At 37.7% G+C, this 20,600-nt stretch overlaps 1 protein-coding gene across 1 annotated transcript in view; it reads left to right on the top strand.

Moving 5' to 3' along the window:
• ASCC3 (activating signal cointegrator 1 complex subunit 3) overlaps window positions 1–20,600 on the top strand; it is a 306,848-nt gene that overhangs the window by 281,174 nt on the left and 5,074 nt on the right. Inside the window, exons 37-38 of the mRNA XM_024759314.1 lie at window positions 15,348–15,499; window positions 17,428–17,575. Coding sequence (XP_024615082.1) covers window positions 15,348–15,499; window positions 17,428–17,575 — 300 coding nt within the window. The remainder of the gene's footprint in view (window positions 1–15,347; window positions 15,500–17,427; window positions 17,576–20,600) is intronic.

A 20,600-nucleotide genomic window follows, 5' to 3' on the forward strand; every position in this document is an offset into this window, starting at 1 on the left:
GGCTCACGAATGTTTGTTTTTATTAGAGAGTGGTTTTAGAGACTAAAATCTGGGTGCTTGTTGACTCCATCACTGCCTGGATATTATTGCCTCTGGCCCCCTCAGTGGGCAAAGCTAGGAAATATAAGTATATATACATAGACATCTATATCTATTTGTATATCTGCTTAGCTGTGTGTGTGTGTGTGTGTGTGTGTGTGTGTGTGTGTGTGTGTGTGTTTGGGTATGTGGAAAACATTTGTATTCATAAAACCATGAGTTCATTCTAATACCTCCAATTCTAGTTTAACACCAAGGGTTCATTTTAGCCTTCCCCTTTTTTAAATTTTGACTCTTTTCTCCACCTGTGAGAAACTTGGCTCTTATTAATCAAAATACGTTTACTTAATTCCTCCATTCTAGCACAATTCTGATGTAGTTTTAGAATAACTAACGCTTACTCCTGCAAAAAAACAAGTTTACTAACTACAGTAGTTGTGTATAGTTCTTTTTTGTCTTTGGAGGCTCAGAGTTTCTTTTTCTTTTTGCATTTACACAAATAAACACTTGCTCTCTCACTTTCTTCCTTTGCACATTTTTATCATGTTATTTTATATCCTTTTTTAACTTAATAATTTACAACATTAAATATTCTTCTCAAGCATAATTTCTAATGGCTGCACTCTATTTCTTCATAAGAAGGTCATAGTTTACTTAATTAGTTCCCTGTTGTCAGACATTGTGTGTGCAGTTTTCCTTTAGTGTAAATTATAACATTAGTTATGCTTATAAATATGGATTTGGCTTTTCAGAAGCCACCTGGAAAGAAACTTAGTTGTAAAGGGATGGCAACCAGCTTCATATCCTAAATCCCCTCATTCCTGCAGTTTCTTTGTAAGATTGTGATAAAAGTAACAAGTCAGGAAGAGGAAAGAATATTAGGGTTGTTAATGGAAAATCTGGGGGGGAAGTCATGACTTGATAAAATTTTCCATGACTGAGTGACAGTTTTCATCATTTTACCCTATTGTTCTCATTTGATACATGGATACTATTGGCCTAGAAAGCATTGGTTCAAGCAGTTTTCCAAGCTGCAGTCCTGCTGGCTGATTGAAAATTATAATACTGCCCTCATGCGACATCAACATGACCTTGTGTTCTGTGTATGGGACTCAGTGCCACCAGCTCTTACTATAAATTCAGCTCTGCTACTTAGAGCCTTAGTATAAGGCCTTAGGCAAGTCACTGAACCCCTGCTGTCTGAGTAAAAATCACACCTTACAAGAGTGTGACATTAGTTAATATTTATAAAGTAAACAATGATTTGAGGACTCGAGCTAGGTCTATCTTAGTCTCCTCATTCTTAGTAATTCTTTTACTTCCTTGCTTTTTCATGGTCATTTAACTCTAAGGTTTTTTTTCCCTTTAATATATAGAAATGTACCTTTTACATGAGCTACCATTTAGATTATGAAAACTCTGTATGACTACCCGTGTCCTGGGGAATCTTTTACAAAAGAAAAACATAGTTGTGGTAGTAGTATTCACTCTGGCTTGAGGTCAGAATGCACAGTATAGCCTGCCTTCTCTTCTTGTACCCATTTGAAATTAGGTATCAAGGTCATTTATGTCATTTTTGGGTTTAAGGTGTTTTTGTCATGGTTCTTAATATTTTACTGTTACTAGCATTTCCATCTCCATCCCACCCAACAAAAATAAGAGTAAAACTTTCTGTACGTATCTCAAATTTTTTAAACCTGCTTAAAATACACTAGTTTATAAATTGAGCAATTATGGAATTGATTATTCTTGCCATTAGTCTTTGAGATCCTCTTCTTGATTATGTTAACTCTAAAATATATTTGTAATATGTAGTAAATGATGTGACATATTTTGTGTGCCAGATGTACCCAAGAAAAACTTTATGTTAGCTTTTATGGGAAGATGATACATAAGAAATACCAAAAATTAAAGTGACTTGCCTAAATTTTTCAAATTTGATGGCAAAGTCAGAACTGATGAAAAGTGTCTGGTGTTTTGATTAGCCCCACACTGTTTTTTTAATCAAGGGACAAAGAAATTGGTTTTCAAAGAAGTCAGATAACTTAGTTAAAAGGTGATCTTTTGAGGCAGTCCATGCTGAAACCAAATGGAGATAGCAGGACTTTAAATCCTGCTCTAATAGCTCTGATCTTTTCTAAGAAGCGCCCTAAGTCTTTACGTTAAAATCATCTTCGTTTAAGTGAAAGATAATTAAATATCAAGCCAAATAGTATAAGAGTACAGGTTTATATCTTAGCCACGCCCACTACCTCCTCTGTGGTATCTACAGCAAAACTGCCCAGTAACTGGACATTTCAGATGTTTAAGGAAAAAAGGGAAACCATGGCTCGAGGAGCTGACTCAGTGAGCTGAGGACCAAAGGGCTGTGTGATTCAAAGTGTAATTGTGCTGTCAGTTTGCTGGGTTAATTCTGGAAAGTTGCTTTCAGATATAGTAGAGGCCATATTTACCCTTCAGCTAATGCTATCTACCCTGCAGCCTAAGTTTAATAGATCAAAACATCTGTGTACACAGTAATACTCTTAACGACTACACGATACACCTCATGAAAGGAGAACACACACACACACAGAAATAAGACAGTGTAGATTGATTAGAAAGATCTCTGGAAACCTGTGCTTCCAAATTGAAATTGGAATTAATGTATATTAAATACCAAATTCAACCAGGATATTTGGAGAACTGCATACGATCCCTGTACTCCACACCAAAAAATTGCTATTTAATTATGGTCCATAAGGCAGGCCATCATTAACAGTGGTGCTGGTGAACATTTATTGAGGATTTTCTTTGTACCAGGCTCTGTTCTACTTGCTTCGTATTGCATAGACTCATTGGCCCTAATAATCCAAGGAAGCAGTACAATTATTATCCTTATTTTACAGATGAAACCTAAGTAACTTTCCCAAGATCATAGCAGAAAGAAAAACAGTTTTCAGCATAGGTTGGGTATATAATAAAAGTTTATCTTACTGGGTTCCCTTTGCCCTGTAAAGATGGATCTAAAAATTGTACTCATGGCCTAGTCAGGATTTATTTTAAAATATGAGAACTTCACAGGAATTTCTACATTTTTTTAGACCAAGAATTCCCACTACAACATGAATAATATTTTTTAATTAATCCCTTCTTTTCAGTGTATACTCAAGTCACTTCCCTTTAATTACTCTAGTTCCCTTTCAACAGTCTGCCTATAATTACTTTAACCAGTTTCCAAGAGGGACTTGTTAATATGACTGATATTTGTAATTGCTTTATTATATCACTCTATAGTGTCCAGTTGATATGTTTTTTGTTTCAGCTGCTTATGATCCTTCTCGAGGATTTTATATCATGCTAGGTAACGCAGTGAATTAACCATTTACTTCTTCAGAGTCTCCCCTAAAACTACAATAATTGGAAATAATGGGGGAAAGATCAGATCGCTGATACAACCACAGGAAGAAAAAGGAATGCCATAATAATTATAAGATACTCCTAATAATAAGTAGTGATGCACACTGTAATGACTGTGCTTAGGTTTACTATTACAACACACATACACACATTTTATGTTCCTCTTTCATTCTTCACCGTTTGCCTTCTCTGCTTAGGTTAGGTTCTTGGCTTCTTTCACTGGGTAACCACCACTAGCGGGGCTCCCCTGGAGGCAGCTTTTGTCCATCCCCCTGGTCCTTTTTGAAAAACTTCAAACGTCTAGTAACAATAGGCAATCTCAGAGATTCCCTGTCCCAAGATACAGAGCTACCAATTCCCCCAAAAGATAACAGACATCTCCTCTTTACTGTTGAGGGAGTGTGAAGTTCTGTATTCTGTATACCAAGGCACATGTTTATATAGATTGAATTCATGTTCCATTGCACTAATGGAAGTAGGCAAAAGGTAAACCAGGAGACTGGCTTTGAAAATAATTTAGGTGATTCAGTGCCTGAAAGGAAGACCTTTAAGGAGCCAAGTTCTGGTGGGTAAGTTTCCATTGTTTCATAAATTCTTGCATCTGACTTTAATATAGGAGCTGTCATTTTACATCATTTTCTTTAAGGCCCAAGTTTTTTTGAACAACTAAGTTTCCAGCCTTTCTTCTCTTTCACAAGAGATAATATGTAACTCATATACCACTCAAATTAATGTTATCATGTTCCAATAGGATTTATCAATTGTCACAAAAGGTGCTTGTCAAAAAATAACTTTAATAAGCTGCATAAATAGAGAAAGGGGGGAAATGTATGAACTGGTATGCTTTCCTCTATTCAGAAAACCCTCTTAAATTTGCAAAACCGAATCCCTAAAAGTTTATTGGTAGGGTTGTTGTTTAGCCCAAACTTCAAAACAATAATTTGACCTCTTTATCTCTCTAACAGTTTCTGATAAACTTAAAGTGTATTACATTTCAGATAACTAGTATCATATATTTTCTATAACCCACAGCTATTCTGAAAACACATTGTGTCTTCAAACTATTTTTTTGAGTATTTTAATCAATAAACTTAAGATATGAATGTATGCATATATTAGAGTCTGAGAATAGAAAAGAATAGGATAAGGGAAGCAAAAGACACGATGATATGAATATTTTTTATTGATCTGGTTATTTTAACTGAGAGATACTTTGACTATAGCTGGGTCTATATTTCTATTAACAAATGATCCCCATTTTTAGTAGATTAAAAAGCTAGAAATATTTGATGATACCAGGAGATAGAACTGCCATGGAGCAAGGCTAACATAACCTTTGAGGAGTATTTACCTATGGATGCACTAAGCACAGGCTCAGTGGGCTATAAATTAAATGTATTGAAGAATGTCAGTGTCAATTAAATGAACAAGTTCTAGAATCATAGAGTCAAATACAGTTAGCAGTGAAAATAGTCCAAGTGGTGCCGAGCTTATCAAAAGAAGTACTTGGTCAAATCCTTAATCCAATACTTGTAAGCAATGTTTTGATGTAGCAATGGTAGATAAAATCTCCTGTATATTCTTAGTAGAATCCTTTCACATTTTTTAAATGCTTATAATTATTATGATTAGATCAAATGAAAAGCTTATCTTTAAGTGGACAGTACAGCACAATAGGCTTCAGAAAGCTTCTTCAAATCATTTTGAGAAAAAGATGGAAGGGTGATAAATAAATAATTTTTAGACTTCCAGAATTGGATTATACATAATTAGTAATCTACAAAGAGTTCATTTCTGCAACTGAAGTCGTTAAAGGATCCTAAGATGAAAATTACACTATTAAGTTTTAAATATATCTGTTATATTTTTATGGGTATGTTTCAAGGAATATTAATACTATGAGCATACATTTAGAGGATTCTGATTCATATTCAAAATATGCTGGAACCTCATCAATAACTATTTATAGTGTCACTGACTGTTAAGGTGACTTGGGCATAATTCTTGGCACATAATAGTTCTCAATATATCATGGGTGAATGGAATGAATAAATATTTCACTTTTTCCTTTCTAAGTTCTTTCTTAAGAGAGGATTGAAAAGGGAGATTTACTGTGTGTGGATTCTCACAATGTTTTTAAAATTATCTGCCAAATCTGAATTGTCTACTAACAAATGTAGTCTGTTTGTTGTAAACATTCATGTGACCTTATCAAATTCATAGAGACAGGGAAGTCTAATTCAGGCTGCTTTCCTAGCAAGACTGCCAGGAGCTCATATCTTGCCATAGAAGCCTAGTGAGGTTTCATTAATGGATGTGTATTTCAAAACAAATAATTTTAAATGAACTTAATCCTGAGTGATTATTCTTCCAGATGCAAAGATCTGCATCATCCAGCTAGTGCTTATTTTATCCTGTATCAAAGTTACATTTTAATTCCACAGTAGAACACCCAAAACACCTAAAACAAAGCACCATTCCCCACGACAGACACAACACAGAGCTAATGCATTTAGCATTTCCAAAACTAACACAAATGTGTGGATTTTGAGGTGTAAAACACCTTCACTTACTCTTGTGGATTTACAGGTGATCTCCCTTCAAGGACTATAATATAATTTGGAAGGCTATTTCCCCCTGGATGACTCTACCTGTAAGCCTTTGAATGACAATTTGGTACTGGTTTATTGATGATATGATGCTATTATGAAGGATCCTTCTACCTCCAGCTCTTCTCCTCATACCCACATAACAACCCTTTTCCCGGTTGGGGCTGTAGGAAATGAGTAATGCTTAACCCATTTGTGTGATCAATTCACTTAAGCAGCTACTGTGAAATGTTAATCACAACTTTAATTTGTACTGCATTAGCATTTTGATTAACTTGTAGGCTTGCTAGCACACTTGAAGCGCTTTTACTCATAGTTACAGCTCGGAAATGACTTTTTGATTAATTAAGTTTGTTAGACAGCAGCTGAGCTTCCTGAATGCTAACCTTCTGGGGGTAAAAGTTCAGGAGAAAGTTACTGTGAACAACTGTTGCTATTGAAAAAGATTCTTGTAAATGTACTTATAGCATTTTAATTATTGACAAAATATTGTATCATTACTTGCAGCTGACCTGAACCTTTAAAGGAGTGTGCCTTTCTGTCAAGAAAGCTTTTCTTCACGTTTTCCCATCATTGTAAAACTTCTGGGAGCTCTTGAACTAAATAGTGCAGTTTCTATCAGATGTCTAACAACTAATGTTTTAACAGGCTGCCTAGGATGAATCTCCATAGTTTCTTTTTCAGGTAAACTTTGTATTTTAGAATAGTTTTAGACTTACAGAAAAGTTACAAAGATAGTACAGAGATTTCCTGTATATCCCACACTCAGTTTTCCTCTGTAATTAACATCTCACATCAATATGGTACATTTGTCACAATTAGTGAACCTTTATTGATATATTATGATTAACTAAAGTCCATACTTATTCAGAATTCTTTAGTTTACTTAATGTCCTTTTTCTATTCTAGGATTCCATTCAGGACACCACATTACATTTAGTTGTCATGTCTCCTTAGGCTCCTCTTGGCTGTGAGTTTCTCACACTTTCATTGTTTTTGATGATCTTTCCATAGTATTTTGCACTTTCATGATGTTCCATAAGTAACAACTTGGTTTCTATAAATTAATGAAATTTTTTTCTCATTCTGGACTAAGTAAGTCTTTCTCTTCAACTCTGACCATGTATTATGTTTATGTCATTTCATTTGAACAAATGTAGCAACATTTTCTAGCCATTTCAACCTTCCTCATGACCTTATTTTCATGTGGTTTTTGCAGTCCCTACACTATCACTAGATACGTTAGGATGACTATCAGGAGATGTGAGGAAAAGGAGAAAGTTTCCTTGAAGAGGAAAAAGGCTAAAGGGAGGAAGAAGAGAGAATGCAGGTCATCAGAATGCTGAGAGGGAGTAGAGAGGCTGGAGCATCTCTGTCCGCTCCATATGCTCACCCTACAGCCACAGCTGGAAGACACTGAGGACTAAATTCACAGACTTTGCAAACTGAAGTTTAGAAAGTTTTTAACAATGGATCTTAAAGCTACATCTCATTATGCATCTGTTAACATGCCTCTTGATGCACATTGAAAATGATAGTTTTTCTTTCAGTGACCTAAGTCAGTGTTGCTATTTCCTTGCAGTGAAGTTGACTTAATTCAGTCACAGTAATTTGGATTATTTAAACCCAGAATTCACTTATGTTTCAAAAGATATTTAATGCCTGCATGTCAAATATTAAGATGTAGTTTTATAACCAAGTGGTGGGTTAAAATTTATTTTGAAATTTTAGGTTTTAAAAAATCCTGTTGACAGAATTTGTTCAGAGACAATAATCAGCTAAATGCATAATACTTTTGTCTGGAGTCTGCATTTTTCTGTTAGGTAGGGGAAAAAAAAGGATAGATGTAAACCACTTTAAATCCTCCTTGAAATAAGACAGGGTATATGTAAATCATTCAGAGGTTGTGGACTATAGTGTGATGAGCACAGAAAATGAAATTAGAAAACGAAAATCAAGTCTTAACTTACCACTTTTCCCCATTGCAATGACAGTCACTGGACTTATGTGAGTTTCAGTTTTCCCATCTGTGAAAAGGAGACAGTACTAATGTCTGCCTCATACTTGGTATTAAGAGCTATTTACAAAAGTATTTTATAGTCTACACACTACTGTACAAATATTTTCATCACACTTCATGTGCATACTGTCTGTACAGTTTGTATATATTTCACTGCTACCTTTCACAATAATTGAATGAAATGTATTTGATACAAAACACAGATATATTGTCAAGCTTGCATTTTAAGTATAATCTATAATAGCAGAAAACAAAGGAAAATATCTGTAGATTTGGATAAATCTATCCTTTGCAGAAACAGTTAACATCACTGTGAAATGTGGTTGAATTTAAATGCCAAGACCCAGCTTGATATGCTTAGGGAATTCTTGAAATCGATTCAGAATAAGTATTGAGGACATGAGGTGTATTCAAGTCAAAAAGCATGCCGTTGGCTTCAGGACCCTTTCAGCCTAAAAAATTCTCTTCCAGAGAGTGTCCATTCTCTGAACTCTAGTTCGTTTTGATTGTGGGGATGAGGGGCAGGTTGTTTCTGGTGGGGGTAGTGGTGGTGGTTTTACCTTCGCACAAAGCCGGGTTCTTGAGCTTGCCCTGTGAGTTCCACATGAGGATGAGGTCTGGGCTGTGTAGAGTATGTGTACCCCTCTTTGTTTTTGCCTCTGTCTCTCCTCACCCATCTCATCTCTCCTTTCTTTCTCCCTCCCTCCCTCTGTTGCTCTCAGTCAGACATAGGCAGACACAAGCACCACCTCATTTCTACCTTCCCTGTGAAACTCCTGGGCTGACTCATTCTTCCTGTTTTACCAATAATCGAAGTCTACCTCCTCAGAGCTCTCCAATCTTTCGTCTCAGATTCCTCCTTCTTTTACCCGTGTATATTTTACTTTGTGTCTGTAAGATTCCTTTTTCATCTGTGTTCTTCAGTCTGAATCTCTTTCCCCACCTTCCTTAAACCCCAGTTCACAGCCTTCGGCTCCATTCCAGCTCCTGCGGTCACCAGAGTGGCTTCAGCAGATGACCTTTTCAACACTGTAATCGCATGCATCTCAAACTCCTCTGCTCTAATCATTACTATATCCACACCACTTTTGCCATCACCTCCATGGTATCACCCTCTGACTCTCCTCTCTCACCTCACTTCTTTACCTGTCAGCTTGACTGAACGTTTCTGTTACTCATCAGCCGGGCATTTCTCCTCCCCTCCCTGATCCCTCGGTCCAGTCCTCAGTCCCCTGTGTCTTCACTTGTCACTGGCCCTAGAGTTGTCCATTTCAACAGTGATGTCACCAGTAACCTAAAATCTCAATATCCAAATTCTCTGCTTTCACACCCAAATTAATCCTACTCATTATTGTCGGAAACAATCACAAAACATTTCTAATTATTTCAATTTCTACTTGTTTCTAATAATTTCTATAATTATTATTTCAAAGTCATGCTGTTGAGACTCAACACTGCTCCGGTTTTTATTCATATCATTAATTCCCCCAGTACTTACTCCAAACCTTTTCATGCTCCTTTACAGTACTTTTTCCCAGGAGGAGGCATCACCTCCAACTCGCAGAGGTGACTGAGACCCTGTGATAGGAGTGCTATCAATTTCCATTCTCTTCCTTCAGAGCTTCCCTCTCTCCAGTGAATTTGTGTGAGGTCTCAGTGACCTGCTGAAGCCTCTCTTCTCTGTGAAGCTCTTGCTCACACGCCCCAGCAGTGGGACCCTCTTCTGATCCCAAGAGGGTCTTTTCTCTCTGCATCTTATTCTGTGCCTACTGTAGACTGCATTCTCTTTTGACTTAGGCTTTTCTGCCCCTAACTCCAAGGGTGTTACAGTCCATCTGGAAAGATAGAAAGTGAACTTTATAAAAACAAGCAACACTATAGTGTGAGTATATTGGCATTTTACTGATGAAAGATTAAAGCTTACAGAAGATAGACACAAGCCTAATCAAACTCCTTGGTTTTTAAAATTTTTTAGATGAGAAAAATACCATTAAGTCATTTGCCTCAGGTCTTATGGTTAATTTAAAGGCACAAGCCTCTAACCTCTGAGGCCAAGCCTCTTTCTAGTATACCACACCATCTTCAAACCAGTATGAAGTGTTCATGAATTATGCATCTGTTTATACTTCATCCAAACTTGTTTGCTTTAAACATTGTGTTGTCGGGAAACCTTCTCAAAGTCTCATTTTATCTTGTAGCACATTCATCAAGGAATCCTCTGTTCTAATCTAGGACCCGATGGAATTCCACACACTTTCCTCTCATCCTGAACTTTATAGGCAGCATCCTATACTAGTTAAAAGCAAGCACTTTGGAGTCAAGCTCCCCAGAATTTGAATCCCAGCTGTACCAATTAACCAGAGCTATGCAGCTTTAGGTATATTTCTTTCCCTCTCTGAGCCACAATGTCTTCATCTGTACAATGGGTTTTCGTTCAGTAACTTTAATAAGATGGTTATCAGAGTATCCGACAAATAGTACATGCTTAACAAAGGACCACCGTAAGCAGGTATTTCAGTAGTGCCCTTAAGAGTCCCTTACATGCTCTTACCCCTTTGTTCTTTCCTGCGTTTCCTCATCTTATCTCCAGGTAACTGCCGCTCTGCTATCCTCACCTCTGCCCCAAAGATGCTCATTTTAACTATTCTGGCTGCCCGCTTTGTGCCCAGGATTTCTGAGTCCACATCCCTAGCCCATACTCTCTCTCCAGAGCTCATTTATACCTGGGCTTCTCACCTGGCTTCACAGTGGCACCTCAGTTAAAATGCGTTCAAAACCACACTCATTGCCTGCTTTCCTATAAATAGACAACCCCACAGTTTCTGTTAATTATGGTAAGGTTTTATTTGTGGTTTAACATCATAAATCAGTGCAATGCTAGGAATCATATTTCCACTCTCACTGCTGGATGACAAAGAATTCTGAGTCAGCAATCAATGGAAGTTGATTTTAACTTAGTAGGAGAAAGTCTTGTGCGTGGAGTCAGCCTCCACCCATTTTTTCGCATAAACTTAGAATCCTCCTAGCTTTGTCTGATAGGTAGCATGCCCAGTAGAAGACGGGTAAGAGGTAAAGGGGGATTCAACATTTGCCTAACGTTAATGCTAAGGTGGAAGAATGTGCAGAGTTTTTTCTCCTCGGTGTACTAAAGCAACCTTTTGTTGTTTGAGTATTAAATCTCTGTGAGGAACTTTGAGGTGTCTTGGGGAACTGAACCATGATCTCTAGCTGTTACCAAAGCCAGCCCCATTCTAAGGAGGAGCACATACCTATTAGTTCTTTTTTTTTAATACAATTTTTAAAGGTTACACTGCATTTACAGTTATTACAAAATATTGTCTGTATTCCCCGTGTTGTCCAATATATCCTGGTAGCCTGTCTCACACCCAGTAGTTTGTACCTCTCAATCTCCCGTCCCTGTATTGCCCGCCCACTGGTAACCACTAGTTTGTTCTCTATATGGGTGAGTCTGCTTCCTTTTGGTTATATTCACTAGATTGTTATATTTTTTAGATTCCACATATAAGTGATATCATACAGTATTTGTCTTTCTCTGACTTATTTTCATTAGCATAATGCCTTCCAAGTGTATCCATCTCACTGCAAATGGCAAAATTTCATTTTTTTATGGCTGAGTAGTATTCCATTGTGTATATATACACCACATCTTCCTTATCTGTTCATCTATCGATGGACACTTAGGTCACTTCTGTATCTTGGCAGTTGTAAATAATGCTGCTATGAACATTGGGGTGTATGTATCTTCCGAATTAGTGTTTTCATTTTCTTTGGATATATACCCAGGAGTGGGATTGCAGGATCATATATTAGTTCTATTTTCAGTTTTTTGAGGAACCTACATACTGTTTTCCACAGGGGCTGCACCGATTTACATTCTCACCGACAGTGCACGAGGGTTCCCTTTTCTCCACTTTCTTGCCAACATCTATTTGTGGTCTTTTTGATGATAGTCATTTTGACAGGTGTGAGGTGATACCTCACTGTGGTTTTGATTTGCATTTCCCCAACGATTAGAGATGTTGAGCAGCCTCTCATGTGCCGCTTGGCCCTCCGCATTTCCTTTTTGGAAAAATATCCATTTAGTTCTTCTGACCATTTTTTAGTTGGTTGTTTCTTTTTTTGATGATGAGTTGTATGAGCTGTTTCTGTATGTTGGATATTAACCCCTTAGTGATCACATCATTTCCAAATATCTCCTCCCATTCAGTAGCTTGTCTTTTCGTTTTGTCAGTGGTTTCCTTTGCTGTGCAAAAGCTTTTAAGTTTAATTAGCTCCCATTTGCTTATTATTTCTTTTTCCATTTGCTTATTTTTGCTTTTATTTCCTTTAGGAGGTGGATCCAAAAAAATACTGCTGCAATTTATGTCAAAGTGTTCTGCCAGTGTTTTTTTTTCTAGGAGTTTTATGGTATCCGGTCTTACATTTAGGTCTTTAATACATTTTGAGTTTATTTTTGTATATGGTGTTAGAGAATGTTCAAATTTCATTCTTTTACATGTACCTGTCCAGTTTTCCCAGCACCACTTATTGAAGAGACTGTCTTTTCTCCATTGTATATTCTTCCCCGCTTTGTCGTAGATAAATTGACCATAAATTTGTGGGTTTATTTCTGGGTTCTCTATCCTATTCCATTGATCTATGTGTCTGTTTTTGTGCCAGTACCATACTGTCCCACCTGTTCTCATCTACCAGGAAGACTGCTGTAAAAGATAGTGAGACATAGGGAGTCCTTTTCCTAGGCTCAGTCATGCAGACGTATGTCAGGGTGACCTGCCAGACCCTCAGACCCATTTACCTGGACCACCCCTTAGCCTTAGCCCCTTCAGGTACCTACCTGCATGGTGACACGGACTTGTCCACTCAAACTGAGAACGAGGCCCATGCCCTCCAGTTTGGCCTGGGCTGCAGGGTCTGTCTTTGGCCTTATGTGTCCCCTGACTTTCTTGCAGTTGCTCACCTCTGCTGATGAACAGTTCTGCCCATTCCATGCATTTGCTCCCCACCTTACATGCCCTGCTCCTCGAATCCCTGTACTACTCAGTGCAGAAATCAACCCCCAAAGGTCCAAAGGAAGTCCCTCTGAGAAAGAATGAGTTGTTTTAGGGTGTTCTTTTCATCTCATCATAGAGGAACGTTAAAACAGGTACCTGTTTACTGAGATCTAATATTGAGGTTCAACAGATCTATACTGTTCCAGGCAGTATAGTAGATATCTTACATCATACATCATCTCATTTTACCCTAATCACACCCCTATATGGACATATAACACCCTTCTATCAGTGAGCAGTCTAGCGGTCATAGGGTTAAGTGATTTCCCAAAATTTACACATAGTAAGTGGGACAAAATTAGGGCACAGCCATGTGGCAACGTTTTGTTCAGCACATTTGCGTAGTCACAACCTTGTCTCATCCTGGATTCTTGGTCTCCCTACCTGCCTTTTCTTGAAATTAAAACAAGATAAATAATAGTTTTCAATTCATAATACAGCCTTTTCATTTACTTCATGTAAGCAATCACTTTGCATGATTTTTTACGTTTCACATCTGGATCATACAAAGAAAGATTGTGGGGAACTCTCATAAATTTTATGAAATCTTTCAACTTCATCATGAAAACTTCAAAGTTAAAAACATATGGTCCGTCCATCCAGCTCTTCTAGTATGTGAGCTTGTGGTCTGGAATTTATTTCCAGTCAAGTTGTAATGTAAAAATCACAAGTAAAATCACCATAGTTACTCCACATTACAACTTCTGACATCATCATGATACTGCATTACTCATGAGGTATAATTACTCATTTCTCTTCCCTTACGGAGTTCGCGAGTTGTGACTTGTGAGCTAATACTTTTATTTTCATCTGAGTAGTGTAGCTCGTGACCAGCTTGTCTCATATACTTCAAAGACAAAGTGTTTAAATCAGTTGTGCAGAGAAATAGGAAGAACAGAAGTGGGCTTTCCCTAGATTTATAAACATATACCTTTGTACATGTAAACACTTTCATATGCACACATACACATATACATACATATAAGTATACCTATCATACCAGCCATTAGGCTTTATGATGTACAATTAGTAGGCTCATGGGTGCTAAAGACCAATTTGACCATTCTGTCACGCTAACCATGGCATCCAGAGACGTGGATCCATTTCCCTGTAATGTGTGTAAAAAGACCACAGATTGGTTTAGCCAGATGTTTTTTAAACTATTTTACTTTTCGTAAATTAGAGAACTCTAAGTAGGAAATTCAAAACTTAGAAGGAAATTATGTCTGATTCAGTAGTACTAAGTAGTATGGCAAATCAATTTTACTAACATAATAGACCTTTAAGAACCATTTCTAAAAATGTACTAATAGATTTTGTACAACATTTTATAAATATTTTACCATCAGTGAAACGGTAAAGTATCATTTTAGGCATTTATGAGGTACATCTGATTTCTCTTACCCTCATCTCTTCGTTTCCCAAAACAAGAGAGTACACTCCTAAAACTGTATAACGTAGCTGCCTCAGATCATGATATTAACTTATGTGTCTTTAAGTCAGCATTCACCAGAATCTAATTTAATTGAACTAGCTTTGCCTGTGTAAACTTCTCCATTGTTTAAATAAGATTTCACTGTTTAGTTTTGCCTTAAGCAAATGCAGCCGTTTGTTTGTCCATAAAACATTGGATTAAATGTATAGACTAATATGAATAGCTTCTCATCCTTCCACGTGTACCACTGGTCCTTCCTGCTTTTAGTGTGTGGTATAGAATTTTCATTGAAAACCAGGGCTCTGCCTTTAGCCTGCTGTCTGGAGAAAATTCATTTTTGGCAAGAAGACTTCCTATCACCTTGCCATTATTGCTTTTAAATTTGGAAAAGACTACCTGAGATTTATGCTTTAAACGTGGCAACTAGTGCTCTTGATACAGTGGATTATAGAGGTATTTGCCCTCGAGGTACACTGAGTTTTTCTCTTTGTTTTATTACTAGGTGCCAATATTATCTGCTTATCTTTGCTGACCTAAAAAAGTTAAATATTTGGCGCTTTGTACAAATTAATGTTCAAAAAATGCTGTGAGAGGTTCAGTGTGTTCCCTCCAATCCAACTGTAGTTTACTTTTTGGTTTCTATTTTAATTAATAGTAATTTAGAGGTATAATGCTTGGGGTGTTTGTTTTTGTTTTTTTGTTAAGGCTATCATCATCAGACCCCCCACTGAGGGGGCAGGTGCCATGATATAACATGCGTTCTCCTTGTTCAGGCAATGCTGGACGTGGCTGCACACCAGGGCTGGCTGGTGACTGTCCTGAACATCACCAACCTGGTGCAGATGGTGATCCAGGGGCGGTGGTTGAAAGACTCTTCTCTTCTTACGATACCACACATAGAAAACCACCATCTTCACATTTTCAGGTAAGTATTTTAATTTTCGATGTAATAGGATTTTATTATTCCAAACAATTATTTCCTTTACATGTATGGTCACTTGAATTTCATGTGGTGCCTAGAATACTGATTCTTTACAGTGAAAATGCCCATGTTTCCCAGAGGGAGACATGGCCTAGCGACATAGCATTCCCACTTGGAATTTGACCATTGGTCCCAAGCTGAACCACAGTTCATTTTAACCTTCTATTAAGTTGTTTTACATTTGCAACATCGAATACATTTTCATTTTAACTGTGTTTATTCCTTTACAATATCAGCCTTCATTTTAAAAGACGTTATTAAAGTGCTTTGTGACCTAGAGCAAAATAAATCACCAGTTTCTTTTATTGCAGAATAGATTTGAGGGATCAGAAATCTGTCGTCAGAAGTAAACTGTACATCTGCACAATGTCCAAAACTGAGCAGTTATAATACTAGCGGCTCAAGATATAACCTGCGTTTAAAAGAGTTTATGTTCCTGATAAAATGTTTCAATTCTTAGGCCCTATGTACATGGCTACATATATTTTAGCAAAGGAGACAACAGTACATATTACAGGCAAGGTTGGCAGTGTTCAAATGAAAATGTTTCTTTCACACCAGTTGAGAGATACTCTGCAGCCAGAATATTGGTTCACAGTCATGTAAACAAGCAAAACCGTCTGGCTGTGCTTGCCATCATGCACCCTCTCCCTCTCATCAGCTGGACAAGGAGTGGCAGCCCTTTGAGGCATCTGGAGACATACGCCAACCAGAACCTCAGGCACACATGGGGGGTCTCCTCAGGGAAGGCCCTCCATTTGACTGAAGTAGACTGGATTCCAGGGCAGGTGTTTCCATGGTGCTTGAGTCCCCACCACAGGATGTCCCTGGTAACTAAAAGGCACATTCAGAGGTGGGGGGGGCCACACCAGCAGCAGGTGGCCTGGGGGGAAGAGCAGATACCTCATGTGTCAGCAGCTCAGTTTCAGGAACCCTTCCGATATGGTACTAAAACTTACGGGAGTTGGATTTCAGCAGAAAAGGAGACACATGAGGGTACTAACCCGACAGCACATGGGTCTGTTAGGGAAGCTGGTTGGGGCCTAGGAGATTTGATCCAATTCTTTACTGTTACCCAGAAAAGTGCTGTATTTGTCTAATTTCAGTGTTCATCTTGCTATATAAACAGGAAATAGATTTAGGTAGATTCCATTCCTGGTGATCCAGCACTATTTATGCTATAGATCTCAAACATTCCCAAAATGCACTTTTAATTGTATGATCTCAACAACTTATAATGAAAACTTTGTTCAAGTACTTATATTAGAGACATTTGCCTGCATCCACTAAAAACATGTCAGGGGGCTTCCCTGGTGACGCAGTGGTTGAGAGTCCGCCTGCCGATGCAGGGGACACGAGTTCGTGTCTGGGTCTGGGAAGATCCCACATGCCGCGGAGCGGCTGGGCCCGTGAGCCATGGCCGCTGAGCCTGCGCGTCCGGAGCCTGTGCTCCACAACGGGAGAGGCCACAACAGTGAAATGTCAGGGCTCTGCCGGTTCCGTACTTTATCCACATGGAAGCATTATCACACTTTAGTGCCTTCCTATAGAAATCACCGTCTGTCAACCCTAATTATCTACTGAGCTCACATATGATTTACACATTTTATGTCGTGATAGCCAGACTGCCTTGGATTGATGAGAATGCTGTCTCACTGAAGCTTAACAACAGTGGCCTTGGCATGGACATATATACACTACCAAATGTAAAAGAGATAGCTAGAGGGAAGCAGCCGCATAGCACGGGAGATCAGCTCATTATGTAGTAACTTTAATTTCTAAACTGTTCTAATCATATAAATCATCATGATTGTCAGAAAATCTCATTTGTGCTATGAAAGAATCATTTGGTTAGTGTTATTCTTTCTCAGGAAATGGAGCCCAGGTATAAAGGGTCCACGTGCCGGGCACCCTGGCTCCATCGAGTGCCTCCCTGAACTGATCCACGCCTGTGGAGGGAAGGACCATGGATTCTGCTCCATGATAGAAAAAGAGCTACCGGCCCCAAAAATGAAGCAGGTAAGGCCATCACTTCCATGTTTCGATGCTCCCTCACTCTGGGAAGTTGTACCAAGAGTTTTCTAACTTAGAGTGCTGCTTTCAGAGTCAGACTCTCCTGAGTTTAAGTTCCACCCACCATTTACTAACCCTGATTATGAACGTGAAAACATTATACCCGTCTCATGAAGTTTGGGGTAAGATCAAGCAGGATGTTATTATGTAAACTGCTCTATGTAGTTCCTGGTACAGAATAAGAGCTCAACAGATGGGATTAGATAATGACAGTAACAATAATTAGAAGTAGCGTCTGCGTTATTAGAAGGTTGTTTCAGTATAATGCTGTTAAGCCGGCTGAGAAAGGCCTACTATGGCTCGCCCATCACTAGGCTGCATTGCTCAAGAGCCCTTCTAATCCCTTCTTCAGAGTGGGTTTTGTTTTGTTTTTATGCTTGGGTATATTTTCGTGCAGTTCCCTCAATTACTCTTTTATGCCCCCGCCCCATTTTAATCACTTTATTGTTTCTAGATTCTAAAGTAGTCCTTCAAAGAAACTCCTTATTTGTTTACCCTGTAGTTTAGATATAAATCTGAATCTACGTTGTGAAAGACAACATAGGTCATTGCTCCAGACTGTCTTTGGAAAGATCAAAAACATGAACGAACAATGCCAGAAATATTTGGCATATATAGACTTTTAAGTCTTAAGCAATTTCACCCTAAACATGTCAAAGTTAATGTTCAGGATTTATAACATAATTAACATATTGACTTGCAAATGCAGATACTAAAATAAAGAAACTTCTAAACCATGTCATTTTTTTTTTTCCAGTGGAACTTATTTTCGAGCAGGACTTGGAAAAAGTATTACAGGCATCAAAGTCTGATTGTTCAATTTCTGTTGAACCCAAAATTGGCACCAAAAGCTACTTAAATATTCATAATAAGTGCCTACCTTTCTAACTAAATTATCATCAAAATTATGAATAAAAACAATATATTTAAAATGAAAACAAGGCTTCTATTAGCAACAACAAATTTCTAACATAACGTACAGTGATTTCAAGCCAAGTTTTAGATGTGATAAAAAATTAGAACATTGTTGTAATTAGTTCAGGGAGAACTCAGAAGTAAACTTACTTAATTTATTTGCATAAATTGCCATTCTGTTATCTTTAAAACCAAATGCAAATTGGCTCAGTCTGATATGATGATGGTTATTTGGCTCAAAAGTGCTTCAATTTGCAGAGCAATCTGGTGTCGGCTCTGCAGTGAGGCGATCCCAGGTAACATACAAATCCTGAATTATTCCAGAAATTAGTATGTTTAAAGCATCAATTTAAGTGCTAATTGCAGTAGTAATGAGAAAAAGCAGTACTACTGTGAGATTTGCATCTTCTACCCCATCAGTATGCCTGCAACGGCTGCTGACTGGCAGAGGATTTGGCTGCTAATTAAATAATTGTATGCATGGCAGCGCTCTTGCCTGATTCAATAGATGAAGATTAATCCTCAGATAAATATGTTTGGCTGGTGTTGAAATGTCTTAGCAATTTCTTTAAAAACAGCTCATGTTTTATATACGCGTATGTGTGTGTGTACGTATGTATGTTTGTGTGTGTATATGTATATATGTACAAATATATACACATACAACAAATACAAGTATATACATTGAAGATTGAAAATAATACCAAGTGCTGCAAAAGATTACAAATATATAAAAGTCAGATCTGACTTTGGGGAGCTTTGTGAAATAAAATTCCAGCGAGTTGCTAATACTTAAAATATTATATTGGTAACTCATTTAAAGGTACAAGTGAAGAAACATATGAAGTCTTGCTTTATGTGGTAAATGTTACCTGTGTTGTCTCACGAAGTTAAATGCTTTACAGAAATGGTGTATTTGTGTCTTCACTCTGGCCAGTCTTAAGAGAACATCCAGTGGTACAGCTTCTAGACTCGGTGACTGTTGGTTCTAGCAGGGGATAAGCCATCATTCGTACCTTGAAGCACAGGGTAGGCCATTCTGTGGCTTGACTATTTCAAGATCTATTCCAAACGTAATTTCAGATTCACAAGACAAGTTATAGGATTGGAGTTGAATTGAAAATTTGCATTGGATTTACATTTTTTGAATTCCTAAGGGATAGTTTGATTCATCAGGGCTTCTTCATTTCAATTAGGTGGTATACTCAACAGCAATAAAGTCTTAGCAAACAGGAAATCAAAGCCTATCAGGAAACCTGTAGTATATATTAAAGAAATACAAGGAAAATCAAAACTAAAGTATTCGTGTGCTTTTAAAAACTAACTTAGAAGGTAACAACAGATAAAACAGCCAATACAGAGAGAAGTTTTCTTGACTGATAGTGATATTTGCCACATATTTATAAATGTTAGAAAAAGATGACAGTTAATTATCTGAGGACATTAGGTTTATTTTTGTACATCTTTTCTATAGACTTAGGAATTCATTCATTTATTCATTCATTCAACAATGATAGGGTCTTCCCCGGTGGTCCAGTGGTAAAGAATCCACCTTCCAATGGAGGGGATCCCTGGTTGGGGAACTAGGATCCCACCTGCCCCAGGGCAACCAAGCCCACACACCACAGCTACTGAGCTCACGTGCCTCAACAAGAGAGAGAGAGAAAACCCACAAGCCACAACTAGAGAGAAGCCGCATGCGTCAGCGAAGATCCTATGTGCCACAACTAAGACCCGACGCAGCCAAAAAAATAAAGAAAATAAATTTAAAGAAAAAAACAAAAACTGGGCTTCCCTGGTGGAGCAGTGGTTGAGATTCCGCCTGCCGAAAAAAAAAACTGATAAGCACTTACCATCTGCATTTTGATTTCTCACAAATATTTTCAATTAAAAGAGCAGGAATAAAATTGGTAAGATATTTGCTACTCCTTTAATATGTGTCATTTAAATTGGTATTCTCAATATGATAATGCCAAAAAAAATATTTCTCTCTAGAAAGAACCCTAGACTTAGAGGGTTCCTTATGATATATACACAAACATATAGAAATGTTTTC

The sequence above is a fragment of the Neophocaena asiaeorientalis genome, unplaced genomic scaffold (genome assembly GCF_003031525.2).
Source record: "Neophocaena asiaeorientalis asiaeorientalis breed wild unplaced genomic scaffold, Neophocaena_asiaeorientalis_V1.1 scaffold505, whole genome shotgun sequence".
Lineage (NCBI taxonomy): Eukaryota > Metazoa > Chordata > Mammalia > Artiodactyla > Phocoenidae > Neophocaena > Neophocaena asiaeorientalis.